Below are 14,271 nucleotides of genomic sequence, written 5' to 3' on the forward strand. Positions count from 1 at the left end.
GTCGTATTTGGGTAGGTCCATCAGTGTAAATAAAACTTTGCAAACCTATCTCATTCTCTTTAGCTGGTTTAAAACATCTGATGATGAAAAAATAGAGTCTGGGAAGAAGCACTCTGCCTTGGTTTGGAAGTTTAACCTCTGCAAACTGGGCTCGGTATTGTTATTTGCTGGTAATGTGAAGCGTGCCTTGTCTGATTCAAAGAATTCATTCTGTGCCTCTGCAAGAAATGGGCAGTATGTAATTGAAGTACATTTCCTGTATTTCTTGCATACTGACTGTGAACAGTAGTGCTGCAGGCTGAGGGATCTGCACACTGCAGTGCTTCGGCTTTCTTGGGAGATGAATTAGCAGTAATTTTAGACCCAATAGGATTATGATTTTAAAAAAAACAACAACAACAAAAACACCTTGATCTGCCTCTCTGTGGCAGTGCCTGTCCTGATTGTCAGCTTTTAACACGCACTAATTGATGATCAAACGTCACAAAATATTTTTCAGAATGTTTTTTCTGCTTTAAAGAAAACAATCAAAAACCCTACTCCCAGTAACTGTGGGATTCACCCTAAACAGCACTGGCTTACACAGGAGAGTAGGATCAAATATAAATATCAAAAACTTGGTCTTTTTTGCAGAGTTGAAATGTGGAATTCAAGTGTTCAGATAAGTGTTAGAAGACCATTTCTGAAGTCTTTATCTAAAGCCAAAGTTAGAAATTAGACTGGAAGATAAATTGCTCATAAGATGATAAAATCTTGATACAACTGTTCTCTTTACAGATAATTTGGGTTATGGTAGCACATTTTAAAAAGAATCGAGATTACAAGAGGCAGGAGAGTGCCTTTCAGTTCACCTTATAAAGAGGGTCATACCAGACTCATCAAATTCCCATAAATGAAACTGGATAATATCCTTAGTTATATAATCAAAGCTTTTATTTGAACACCCGTCTGTCCATAAAGTTGGACATGTTTTTGCACATTCAGTAAGTGAATGCAGTACAAGTGCAAAATGGTAGCTAGGGAAATGTAATGACTGAAGCTGCAGCTGCAGTTGTCTGTTCCTAGTCACTTTAAAAATATGTTCAGGAATAGTTTTCCTACAAACTAAATTTTAGCTATGTTGCCAGTACTGTTGTTTTTCTAATATATTTTCATTTTCACTTTGACCTGCAAGGCAAAAGCAGAACTAGAGCAGTAACAATCTTGGTAGCTGTAACAGAACGTTAAAGAATCTGTGTTTGTTATCCTGCAGGTCTCAGTTTCTGCTCCTTGACTCAAATTAACATGCACTTTTTTACTTGGACAATTACAGAAATTTAGTAATTCATCTTAATTTTTCTCCTCCTTGAAGTTTAATTTACTTTTTATGCCTTTTCCTGATTGCTCTACAGAAAATTCAACCCAGATTGAAATATTTTAGCTTAAATTTTCTGTGGCTTTAGAGTTACAGTTGTTACGTATTTTGGGTGTTCAGAGGCTTGCTGTATGCCCATAGCGTGCAGCTAGTGGAATGACAATAAAGTTGCTAAAGTCAAGTGGCTTTTTTGTGGCCAGCAGCAGTAATCAAGTCCCTTTGTTTTCTGTAATTTTGAAGTTGCAAAAGCCACCACTTGACAATGCAGTCTGAGGGAATATATGCAAGTTAGCGTGCGTATTTGTAGGAATTCACTTACACTGAACTCCTTGAGCATGCTCCTACCTAAATGTGTTCTGGTGTACCTGTCTTTTGTTTTAGGGCAGCTGAGCGTCTTCTCCCTCATTAGTAGGAGTCTTGTAGCTGGGCTGGACTAAGGATGCAATAGGGACAAGCTTTGTTGGAAGAGTATTGCTTCCTAAACTGAAGCAGCTTGTTAAAAACAAACTCTGTAGGACATCACTTTGTGCCAAAACCTGTTCGTGTTCTGAGTATATCAGGTGGGTTTAACAGAAGGTATTTTCTTCACAGAGCCTGTGCCTAATGCAGCCGATACAATCTCTTGCAGGTGGACTGGGTGCAGTGTGACGGTGGCTGCGATGAGTGGTTTCATCAAGTTTGCGTTGGTGTCTCTCCCGAAATGGCTGAGAACGAGGATTACATCTGTATAAACTGTGCAAAGAAACCCATGCAGGGACCAAGTAGCCCTGCTCACGCACCACCTCCTCCTTTCTTATTGAGCTACAAACTACCATTGGAAGATCTTAAGGAGACAAGTTAGCAACTACTCGGTGGCTGGAACTTGCTGGGCAATGGACCACTGAAACCCCTAGAGAAAGAGAGGGTTTGAAGCTGATGTAGCCACTGAGCTTCTCTTCCAAGGATGTACAGACCTGCAGCGGAGTTGGTCCCTTCCTTACAGCTGGCTTCCTTCATTCAGTGGGGACGTCAAGGCACAGTGGTACCGACTCATCTATGCAGACACCGCCTCATTAGGAGCTCCAGCCGGTGTTTTGACTCGAGTATTTCCATCTTTGAGAGCGGCTGCTGCTCTTAAAGACTGAGCAAACCCGAGGCTGTTAGATTAGACGCTTCAGGGTGTTAGAAGTACATGTTGGCAGCGGAGCTGGCCTGGAATTGGTGGGCTCAGGCTGGAGCTTTTAGCCCCACCAGCTTGCCCAGAGGAGGTGACTTTGGAAGTTATCTTTTGCCTCCCCATGCCACCCCAGTGAGAAGGGCAGTGTCTTAGGAGAGTTAAGTTGCCTCCGTATCCAGGCGGCTAACACTACACTGTAAGGATGGGAGCAAGTGGATGAATTACTTTTAATTTCTGTTTAGTAGCTAAAGGGCAGAGGAGCTCATGATCTCAGAAATCAGCAAAGGTTCTGTTTACCAAAAAGAAACCCAACGCTACTCCACTAGCAAATGTTTTTCCTTAGTGGGGAACAGCTGATCTTCCTGTCCTGAGGAGGGCCAGAAAACAAATTGATGAAGATGCCTAGCTAGACCAGAGCTTGCGAAAAGCAGAGCGCTTCCCTTTCCCCAGGGGTGCCCTCTCCTGTTCTAGGCTTTGCTTAGAGTTGTGCACTCCTGCGCATTAATGTTGTCTCACGCAGGATGGAGCTGGCAAGGAGGTGCAGCGCCCAGGGCGCCAGCTTCTGTGATCTGTACCAGGGACGGGAAGGAAAGAAGACAGCCCACTTACCTCAGAGGTTACACTGACATGTGCTTCTGTGAAAAGTTTCACTCACAACTATTTCCAGTATCACCAGGCTACGGGCATGGCCTCAAGCGATACCAGCAAGCAGTCTGCAGATCCTGTTCGCAGTGCAAATCCCCCTCCCTGCTGGCTTTGCTGGATGTGTACCAGTGTACAATCAGCAGCAGTTCTTGGCTGAAGTTGCCCCTGGCTTTGCCAGAGGACCAGAGGGCTTGGGGTCATCCTGGGTGACAGTTGTTTTAGTAAATCCATTTTTAAAGAAGGACTTGTTTTTACTTTTTTCTAAATGTCTCAGACTACTGACTTGTTCTATAAATAGATTATTTTTCTTTGATTTTTTTATACTTACCACTGTTAACCAGCAGCACAGACAGAGGTTCACAAAGCAAAAACCTGCCCGTGGGCTTGGGTTTTTTTACTCCATTCCTTCCTTGTAGTACAAGGAATTAGCAGTTACCTTCCCCATTCTAGCCTGACCAGCTGCCTGTGTTTAAATAGGTAAATACATTTCATGTGCTACCTTTGTGTTTGGGTTTGTTCCTATTAGTGGGGCATCTGGGCCTTAATGACTCCAGTCAGTGCTGGCTTTGTGTATGTGAATGTCTGAAGCCAGCCGCTGGGCTGTCTTGTCCCCCCCTCCACTCGCTCCCTATTGTGTTTCCATTCTTCTGCAGTTCTAGGAGTGTTGTAAGTAGTGTCCAGTCTTACTAGGAGCTGGATTGGGATTTAAAAAGAAAAAAAAAAAAAAAACATTGACAAAAACAAAAGTGTTCTGTCTTGACTGTTCTGTGTCCCTTCTCTTGTTCTCTAATATTTGGGAGTTTATTTATCTGGCAGAATTGTCCACCCCTCCAGAAAAACTCAGCTCAGGTAGATGAACTTTATTGGTTTGTTTTATTTGTGCCTGCTACCTGGGAAGAGGAAGTCATACAAGAGAAAAGAACTAGGACGAAGGGCAGAAGGTGCAGGATCTTGGGAGTTACTTGAGTGCAAATTGGGCACAGACTTCTAATTCCTGTTCCTTAAAGACTAATATGGTATTAAAAGCAAGCTGTGGTTAAGCATGTGGCTGAACAGGCACCGTAGAAGACTTACGAGTATTATTTGTTTACTTATTTATGAAGGAGTATATGCCATAGCTAGATATACCCTCTTTTTTTGCCTCCAGTTATGTTTTTTCTTCTCATTGTACATTTAGTTTTGGTAAACTGGTTGAAACAGATGTTCTTTTCCTTCAGGCTTTAACTGATGGTACTACATAAATGTTTCCCTATATGGAGTGGATAGACTCTCTGTCACAGATGTTTAATCGTTCCAGAAGTAGACTAGCACAAGATTTCATGAAGAATCCCAGTGTTCTGTATTCTTTCATGACTCCTAGAATTCGTGACACAACAGGGAAAATATGGTCAGCGTACCCTGTTAACCGTTGAGCATATCCTCTTATTACGTTCTCTGTCGTGATAAAAGTCCTTGTTATATGTAATTTGCCACCAACTGGAAAGAGACCTTTTAGTAAATACGCGTTGAATATTCCTGTTTCTCTGAGTAGAAGGTGTGGTCACAACCAGAAGGAAACAAACAGCTGTACGATACAGTGGTCGATCGTTCTGCTTGTAGCGGGCATAGGAGAAATGTGCAAATAATGTGCAAATAGCCACATTCTTAGTAGCTGTTTTTCATGTAATGGTATTAGGAGGCTCTTTTTGTCTTTTCCTGACACTTTCAAAAGGAGGTTGCCACACTTTCTCAGTTAGAGATCTCCCATCTGCTTTCGGGTAAGGTGTTCATAAACTGAAGAGCATTATTAGCTTTACATCTTACTGTTTAAACCTTTATTTTTAAAAGCATAATTCTGCTCAAAGGATTGCTGATAGTATAAACTTTTGAATAAATGTTGACTTTTGGAAAAATCTGTAGAAATGTAGTTAGTGGTTTAAAAAAACTTGAAGTTTCAGCTGTGATATTGTCTCTAGACCTTAGAGTTTTGAATTTTTATAAAAACATGCAAAGAAGCTAAACATCCAAAGTTAAGCTAAGGAAATTATTTTCTTAAATGTGTGCTACAGCTATAGGAGAAAAATCTCTCATGCTTTGGAGATGAAATTTCAGTTTATATAAAAATCTTAGCTCTCGTGTATCTAGAACAGTACATGACTTAATACTATATTCTACGAAGGATATTAACCACTGTTCATGTTGTTTCTCTTGTGTCTGACACAGAAGGTCAAAGAAATGACCGGAGCTGTTGTGAGGAAGAAAAAATGGACTTGAGTTGTGTATCTTATCCAAACCATGTGGTTTGTATCTTTTCAGGAAGAAGCACCTGGACTGGGGTGGCTTTACTTGCATAGAGATAAAAGTCACTCCTGAGCTTCAGTACCATTGCTTTTAGGATTTACATTTTTTACAGAGTTTCTGTACCTGAATATGTATGTAGCCTGGACTACGTGATAATGAGGGCTTAAGGTAAAATTGATGATGTTATGAAAACTAACTTGAGTTATTTAGAACACCGTGTCTCACACAGCACAAGGTAGCAGAAACAGATGTCTGTGTCCTCTGTTAGCCACACTGTGAAGCTTGCATTCATATTTTCTGTTTTTAGAATCACTGCATAGTTCAGGTTGGGGAGACTTCAGAAGGTCATCTGGGTCAACCTCCTGATCAGAGCAGGGCTGATTTTCACAGCAGGTCACATTTTTCAAGGCTGTGCCCAATTAAGTTTTATGTATTTCAGGGGATGAACATTTGACAGTCTCTTACTTCCTGATACAATTTTGCAGCATCTTTGATGTGATTTTTTTTTCTAATGTTCAATCAGACTCACTTGCTGTAGCTTTCCAATTGCTTCTTCTAATTTTTCTTTTGAGAAAAGTGAGTCTCTTTTCAATAACTATCCAGTACATATTTGAAGACTAAAGGTCCTGCAGCCTTGATCTCCAGGATGAAGAAACGCAGCTCAGCCTCCCTTGAGCCATGTCACATGTTAGTTTTCTAACCTTTTTTTTTGGCCTTGTGCTGCACTCAGGTTTGCTATCATCTCTTTGTGTACAGAGGAGACCAAAACTGGCCATGGTACTTCAGGTCTGCTTAACAAGTGTTGAATACAGGAGGCAAAATCCCTTCCTTTACCCTGCTGGCTGTGCCCTTCCTATGCAGCCTGGCATGGGATTGGTCTTCATGGCTGCAAGGGCGCGGGCTGCTGACTCCTGTTCAGTGTGCCCACTGTTAGGCCCACGTCCTTTGGTTTATTGTTTCTCAGGTACAGACCTGATGAACTTAATTTTTGCTGTCAGCCCATCACTCCAGCCAGTTGAGATCCAACTGAATGGATTTTCCTCCCATGTTTCAGATTGTTTTGCTCCCTTCCTCCCCTCATCATTCAATTTGGTGTCCTCTCTACTCTGTCCCATCACTCAGGTGAGTAAGACATAAAACAGCATTACTCCACTACCAACCCCCAAGTATTCCACTCCAGTTCACCACCTTCTAGATATCAAACTACTGGCCACAGTTCACAGCAGAGCACCCGTTTTTTCACCCACCTTGTAGGCTGTCCATCCATAAGTGCTTGATTTCATTATAAGACAGCGTAAACGACCACTGCTCCCCAATTATCCCCAGGGCCCTTCAGAGAAGGCAACCAGATAGGGCTAATAGTATAGTGGTGACTATCACTGGTCACCTTAACCTTCATGGGCCTGGATGTGACTTTTAGGAGGATTTGCTCCGTAATCTTCCCAGGCATTGGAGCGAAGCTAGCTGCCCTGCATCCTCCTCACGTTCCCTCTTCACTGAGTACGGGCATGATGTGCAGAAGGGTTTGTCAAAACCCATCAGGAAAATGATCCTCTGTACAGACATTTCCTGGGCTCTTCATTCATCATCGTGGCATGTAAGATGAGAAGGAAATAAACGCACTGGAGTTGCAGTTTGTAAGATGCACGGAAACCTTTAAATGGCAGGGCTGAGTTCCTGCCTCAAGTGCTGCTCATACCCAAACTGTGTGGGCTGGTAAGCAGTTACATCAGCCCCACGTATCCAGACACACGGTTCCAAGCTGGTTTGGTTGAGGTCAATGTTACTGATGCATAGCCCTTCACTACACAGCCCTTTGCACTAAAAGAAAGGCATAACATGAGTGAGAATGAATGAGGACAACTAAGCTTTGCTCGAGGAGAAAAGATGAAGCCCACCTCTGTTCACTCAGCAGTAGGCTGTTTACTGGGTGGCTGCCCAAGGGTAGCTATCACCTTCACTTTGTGTTGTAACAGTTATTTGCAGATTTGTAGCAAGGTGAAGCCAAAACAAGGTGGGTATTCAGCAGTTGCTTACCAGACATGCCTTGCTGTCATTCCAGGGCCATTGCATGCCTTTGGAAAAATGGTGACTGGCTGAGAACACCCTAGGCATCAATGGGTGTTTCATACCCTGGAAATGAAAGGTTTATAAAAGGTGGAAGAAGCTTCTTAAAATCATTCCCTCTGAAATCAGCTCCTGCCTCTGTAAGAAGTTGAGAGCTACGGGCTTGCTAAAAGCAGGGTTTGAGGCTTTGTCCCATTAGGTGCAAACGGGCAGCAGGGAACTCCAGCTGCAAGCACTAAGAATGTGTTTGGTCAGCCTGCCTGAACCAAACAGGAACTCTGCTTGGAGCGCCAATAGTCACGGGGGAGATGCAATAAATTCAGCCCTTATCGAAATTCTAGCCACGCTGGCTTTGGAGGGGTGATAAATGCGTAGGACAGCTGGGAACTGCACAGCCAGAGATTTAGAGCACTGAGCCTTAGGTAATGAGATGTCTTGGTACAAATGAATGCTAAGTTGCAAGGTAAAGGCATTGAAAGTCGCGAGGCTTTGTAAAAAAAAAAAAAAAAAAAAAAAAAAGGCAGAAATATGTGTAAGGATGTGTAAGGAGACATGCTCTGAATGCGTTCAAAACAAAAGCCTTGCTGCGGTGAATAGTTTTAAATCCTAGATGGGGCATAATGTCTAAATTGGAGCTTTTTCAGAAGCCGATTTTTGGCAGTTAGCATATCCCCCCTTACACCTCCGCAAATAAAACAAAAAAAAAAAAAAGGAGAAATCCATTAAAGCCAAGTGCCCAAGTAACTGCTGTGGGTATGAGGGTCTGAGGAGAGCAGCTGTCCCTGAGACAGCCGATCACCTTGGCCAGCCCAGCATCAGCTTTTAACAGGCTGGTGATGTGCCAGCAGATCAAGCGGCTGCATGGGTCAGTTCCCAAGTTGCTGCAGTCCCTGCTTGATCCCGGAGCAGCTCGGTTGCCTGCCAGGCACCAGGGGCAGCACTCTCCTCCCTGGGGTAGGAGGGTATTTGCTACTGCTGTTGCACGATAATACCAACAGAGCCTCCACAAATCCAAGTGATGAATTTGAGAAACAGCCCAGATTTTGGGGAGATGCGAGGCAAGTAGCACAATATTTACTTCTGTCAACTGATAGTTCAACTTTTCCCTTTGTACAGCTGGAAATGTTGTTAGCTGGCTCTTAACACATGTCCCTGCAATGGCATTATCAGCGCACAACACTGTAGAGATCGATATCTAGGCGTTATCAGTGCACTGATAGCATTGCATCCCATTATTTCCTTGCCAGCCTTCCTGATAGCCTCTTGTGCAGGAAAGAGGCAGGAGATGGATGCTGTAACCTTGCCTAGAAGCATTCTTGGGAGCCTGTAGGGAAGGAGACCGTGGAGTAGCTTGCCAGAAGGAAATGAGTCTTTGCCACGAGGGGCAGATTCTGGTCTGGGGATAGAATTCCCCAGAAATGGGAATGACTGGGGATGGACTTCCCTGATAGTGAACACACACGGAGAGCCTGCTGATGGCAAAGGAGGGAAGAACCTAAACAAATCTGTCACTGACACCCTGATCTCAGGGAACGTAGGTGCAGAAGAAAGGGGATTGTGGTTCTCAGAAGAAATTAAGGGATTCAGGAGAGTTCTCCCTGTTTATTGTGCTTTAAGTAAAGATGCAATTGAGTGTTTTAAAAGGATCCTGCACTGTTCCTAGACATGCATGTGTGCACAAGGAGTCAGAGACAGGAGCACTGATTGCCCCTGGCTTCTGGTAGGAACACACTTGGAATGGTTTGCTTAGACCTTGCACCCCAGGATTCAGGGGTGTTAGGGAACTAGAAAATACATTAATAAATAATTAAGAGACTACCTGGCAGCAGTAAAGTTCCTAACTTGGAGCATTTTTTTTTCCTCTTACTGAGTAAGTAAGGCAAGTTTAGGAAGCCAGCAGATCAGATTCTGGTTTGGAAGCAATCCCTTCACATGCTTTCTTCCCTCAGGCCTTCCCATTATGCCCTGAGAAATCCCAAGGGAGGTGAGGCCAAAGGAAATGGGGCTGGATTTTCCTTTGCAGGCAAGCTGTGCTCCTCCCCGGCTGCTTTCCCTCCCTGGTGGGGAAGAGCTAACCCCTAACCCCTGGTTAGGGTGAAAATCCACAGCTCCTGCTCTAGCAGTAGGGTGTGTGCTGACACTGCTACACAGTTTGAACTTACAGGGAAAATAGGATCAAAAACTAGCCTTCCTTTTCCTTGTGGATCCCAACTATAGTAAATACCAAGATTTAAGGTTTGGTTGGCTCCATATTTTTAATTATTTCCCCCATCTGGGCATGTCACCATGGAGTCTTACATCTTTTTCTCTGATGGCCATGCAAACTGCGTGTCTGGCCTGGGCCTGACCTAACGAAACCCATGTCCTGCACTCCTCAGACAAGCTAAAGGAGATATTAACCTATGATGGGAAAACCTGTCATAAGTGTGGATTTCTCTCTCTCTCCTTTTCGTGCAGCCCCTGCAGGTTTTGTTTCATGTGGGCTTCCATATTTGCATTCATGCTGGCAAGAGAGTAACGTGACTTGGGGTCTTATTGAGAAGGGAGAGCAGTGAAGCACGGGAGCAGCAGCAGTACCCCTTCTGTAGGTTTTGGAGAAGGCTGCTCCCAAGAAGCTGCCTGCTCCATGCAGCACGTGGCTGTGCTAAAAGCTCATCTCTATGCCTTGTGCCTGGGCACCAGCCCTCTGCTCCACTGCTCTTCCTCCGCCTGGCTGGACGGGTTACCTTTCACAGAACAGCTCGGGTTGGAAGAGGGACCCTAAAGTCATCTGAACCAGCTCAGTAGATGAGTGATAGGGAGCACATTTGCAATAGGTGAGCTCTGTTTTCCTGTCTGCAGTGGTACTCTGTGCTCCGTGCCTCCACGGACTGCTCTGCAGAGGCCTCAGCAGCTTAGAGACAGAGGCAGCACAGGGCCCTCCGGCCCTTCGGGGCTGGCAGCACCTGCAGGAGCAGACAAGAGGCTCAAGCCCCTTCTGAGGGGCAGCAGCACCCTGCAGGGATGCTCTGCACAGCCTCGCAGGGCTGCCTTGCCCAGGCAGTGCTGTCCTGGCTCCCCTCCTGCTGAAGCCGGGGCTGCTCAGGATGTTTTGAAGAGGTAACACCTCCTGGCAGCACGGGTGCCTTAGCAAAATTGGCTGTATTTGATTTTTGGGGCTATTTGACATTTGAGGCTGGGAAAGCTGGGTGAGAGCTTTATTTCCTACTGACCTCTTTGCAATGCCAAGTTTTCTGCTTTGTCATCTCTTGCTTAGAAAACTTACATCTGAGAATCTTTTAAATTAGTCACTTGTGGACAAAATGAGACAGGTCGCTGGATTTCCTCCCAGAATGGAAACTTTGCGTTCTGAGTACTTACCGGCCCTGTACAGCTCTTGAATTAAATATATATATATATTTAAAAAGTATATAGATAAGTATGGACAGATGATGTGTGAACATTGCTCAAGCCTTGCCTATTTAAAACCAGGTCGTAGGTTTTCTGTGAAAAAATCAGTTAAACAGGTACGACCATGTCTCACCTCTGAGAAAAGCTTTCCCTTTTCCCCTCAGAGCATCCATCTTCCAGGCAGAGAGCAGGGGCATCTAAACATCCCAGCCCTGTCAATGGCTTTGATTTTGTTCCTACTGCAGTCTGTCAGACTGAAAACCTTTACCTCAGAGGAATAAGGTGTGCAGAGCACAGGGAGAGTGCATCATCCCCAGACCAACACCCAGCTTCTCTGCCCCCTGACCTACACTGTCAGGGGGCATCTGCTGGTCTTTCGTCTCACTTCTGGGCCACTTGCACAACACTGCTATTGTTAGGCTGAAATTATGCTTTCCTTTGGCATATGGTTCGTGATGTGACAGTGCCCTCTAATTAGCTCTCTGGCTGCAGCAGCCAACTGCTGAGCTTTATTTTTCCACGCACAATACCCATTTCCACACCGGGAGGTAGATGGCCGGTCCTCAGGAGGGCCGTGGTTCCTATCCCCTCCCTGATCCGAGCTCGGGCTCTGCTGCTGCAGCTGCTCCGCGGGTGTCTGCTCAGGCTGCCCAGCCTCTGGCAAGCTGCAAGAGACGAGCCCCAAGGAGCTGCTGGAGGTGGCAGCAAGGAAGGAGATGCCAAAATGAATGAACACTCCAGTCTCAGGAGTCTTTGCTTGCTACTCAGCTCTTGCTTATATTGCATGTTATATTATAAGGACATGCACGGTGCTGTCCTGCCTTCGGGCTGCTCCCTGGGCTCTGCCCCTTTATCTGCTGTCCGCAGAGCCACCTATCTCTGCCACCCCGCAGGTGCCCAGTGCAGACATGGGTTTTCTTGCCTTGAGGCCCTGATCGCTCAGGTTGCTTGTCAGAGCAAGTGTCCTCTGAGGAAGCCACGTTTCTCTGGGGCTGGCCAAATGGCTGCAGCAGTGTTTTCCCTCACCGAAGGACCCACAGGCTCTTTGTGATGACTTCTGGCTTCTGCCATGGCTATTTCAATCTACACGAACCTTTCTCTGAAGCCGGCTGAAGCAGGAATCAATCCTTTGTGCTTATTTCGGCTTCTTTCTCTGCAGTATCAGTCTCTATTATCCCTGTGTGCGCGTACTCGTGCGAGCTGGGCTTTCTATACAGCCGTTTCCACTTCAGCCTAATAACGTTTCCAGGCTGAAGAGGCCGGTGGCCCGGTGGTTATCAGATAGAGGAAAGGCATCGTATTTGCTCTGGCCTTTGGTTCCCAGATAACACAACGGCAAATCGTGTTCCTGGAAGCAGGGGGGTGGCTCTCGAGATTACAGGGCGCTGGGGCGCTGGGCAAAGTGGCCCCACGTGGAGGGGAAGCAGAGGGGGAGGTGGGGCTGGGGGCCTCTGCTTTGGGATCTCGGCTAGTCCATGGGGCCAGCAGCTCCTGCACCTTGGGGACAACTGGGCAGCAGTGGGGCTCCCCTGATGGTCTTTTGGTGGGCTGGGGTGTTCCCCTCCTCTTGTCCCCTCATCAGTGCCCGGAGCTCTGCTGGCTGCAGAAATGCATGCACCTCAGCTAGGCCGGTCCCCTCCTCAAAGGCTCACTTCATTCCCTATCTCTTAATCGTTTCTAGCAAATTTCCTAAGCTTTTAATGCTGCTTGTCCTAGTTCTTCTACTTTTGGCTTAGATATCTGTATGGGTGCAGAATCTCAGACAGCTAGATGGATTTCATCCTTTGCATTTTTCCCTTTGGATTTTCATTGCCTCTGACAGACTGATTAAAGCCCCCCCCCCCCAGTTTCTCTGCCTTCTGCAATTTTAAAAATGTGTATTGAACTCATCTTTTTCTGTAGTCTTAAACGATCCTTTGTGATATGTGTTGGTCCTCTTCTCATCTTTGGTAAAAAGATACAATTATTTTGTAAGCTCTCAGCTCTCTCAAGTAACATCTCCCACAACCATACAGACTTTTTCCTGTTTCTCTGCAGAAGACTTGTAAAGGGAGATTTTACTTAAATTCACTTTATTCAGGATTTTCTGGCTTTCTTTTACACTCATAGATTTAGCACTTCTCTTGGCTGCTTATGTTTCTGCTGAACACTCGTTTTCTTTTTAAACTTATTGTTGCTTTCAGCGCAGTCCTATCTGACCAGGCAGAAGTTAAATAGTTTCTTACTGATTACACCATTTCCTATCATAGTCCATTAGTGCCTGCTAATTAGTTTGTTTTCTGTTTGAATTGTTGATAAGAACATTGTCAGTGGTGCACTGTAGTTATCACTGTTATCCAGGGATATTTGTGCAGTGATGCTGGTGCCTACTAGAGGTTTAAGACATGTTCCCTTATTCACTTTCCTCTCTTTTTTATGCAAATCTGTTGCACAAGGCAAGGCATTATTTGGCTTTGCTTTCATTTTTTAATCCACGTAGCCTTACCCTTACTGTTTAACAACTATGCTATTGACTGGCAGACGGCTTCCTTTCCACAGATGTTCTCCCATCCTCTCCCTCCAGCATTAACTCCCCTCTGCGGTGTTTTCCCCGTTTTCCAGCAACCTCTGGGTTGAGGACTAGAGCTGTTTTTTTATTTGGCCCATCTGCTTAAATCGCTGCAGCAGCAGAGTCCTGTGTGAATTTCCCTGGTCACTTTCTGAGTGCTGTGCCTGTGGCAAGAGCCACGGGTACTGCATTTCATCCATTATGCAGCGTACCTGTGTTTTTGTGTGGAGAAGTGTGTCCTTTTGTTTTAACTCTCAATTTCATCTGGTGCCGTAAGTTGCTGCTCTATGAGATGTAGTGAGTGATGCATCCACCTCCTCTGCTATGTCCTTGTTTCCTAGACCCCCGTTGCCTCCCTCCCTATCTCATCCTTCTCTCCCCACGATGAGGAGTTGTGGTGTATGTGCTCACCCCTTGGCTGGATCCAGTCCTGTTCCTTGTTCCCTTTCCCTATTTCTTCCCGTGGGAAGTCCAGTGCCGTGTGGATGTGGGCCCACCATAGATTAATGTGGTGTGGCTGCACTATTCCTCTCCTTTACCTAATAACCCTACACGCCTACAGCCCAGGCTCTGCTGCTGCTTTGCAGGCCTGACTCTGAACCCAAAAAGATGATACTTTTTTCCTCTCTTGCCCCAGATATTCAGCAGCAGATGTAATAAAAATATTTTAAAGCCGTGTCTCACTTACATCCTTGGACCATCACAGCTGTAGCATGCCTTCTGTGAACAAAATCCAGCTCTGTTTGCCTTATTTATGGCCCCCAAGCACGGCCGTAATGCCTTCAGATAACGACCGGCAGCGGTACCAAGACCTCCTTCCTGCTGATGTTG

The 14,271-nt window shown here is 45.3% G+C and overlaps 1 protein-coding gene across 2 annotated transcripts in view; it reads left to right on the forward strand.

The window, feature by feature from the left end:
- KDM5A (lysine demethylase 5A) overlaps window positions 1-5,253 on the forward strand; it is a 48,685-nt gene extending 43,432 nt beyond the window's left edge. Inside the window, exon 28 of one of the 2 annotated variants that reach the window (XM_082765381.1) lies at window positions 1,983-5,253. In XM_082765381.1, the coding sequence (XP_082621507.1) occupies window positions 1,983-2,195 (213 nt within the window). In that variant the 3' untranslated portion in view covers window positions 2,196-5,253. The remainder of the gene's footprint in view (window positions 1-1,982) is intronic. The other variant, XM_082765380.1, reaches the window with a different exon arrangement.
- Window positions 5,254-14,271: the final 9,018 nt, after the last annotated feature.

This window comes from Aythya marila (genome assembly GCF_965140915.1).
Source record: "Aythya marila genome assembly, chromosome: 1".
In the NCBI taxonomy this organism is placed as follows: domain Eukaryota; kingdom Metazoa; phylum Chordata; class Aves; order Anseriformes; family Anatidae; genus Aythya; species Aythya marila.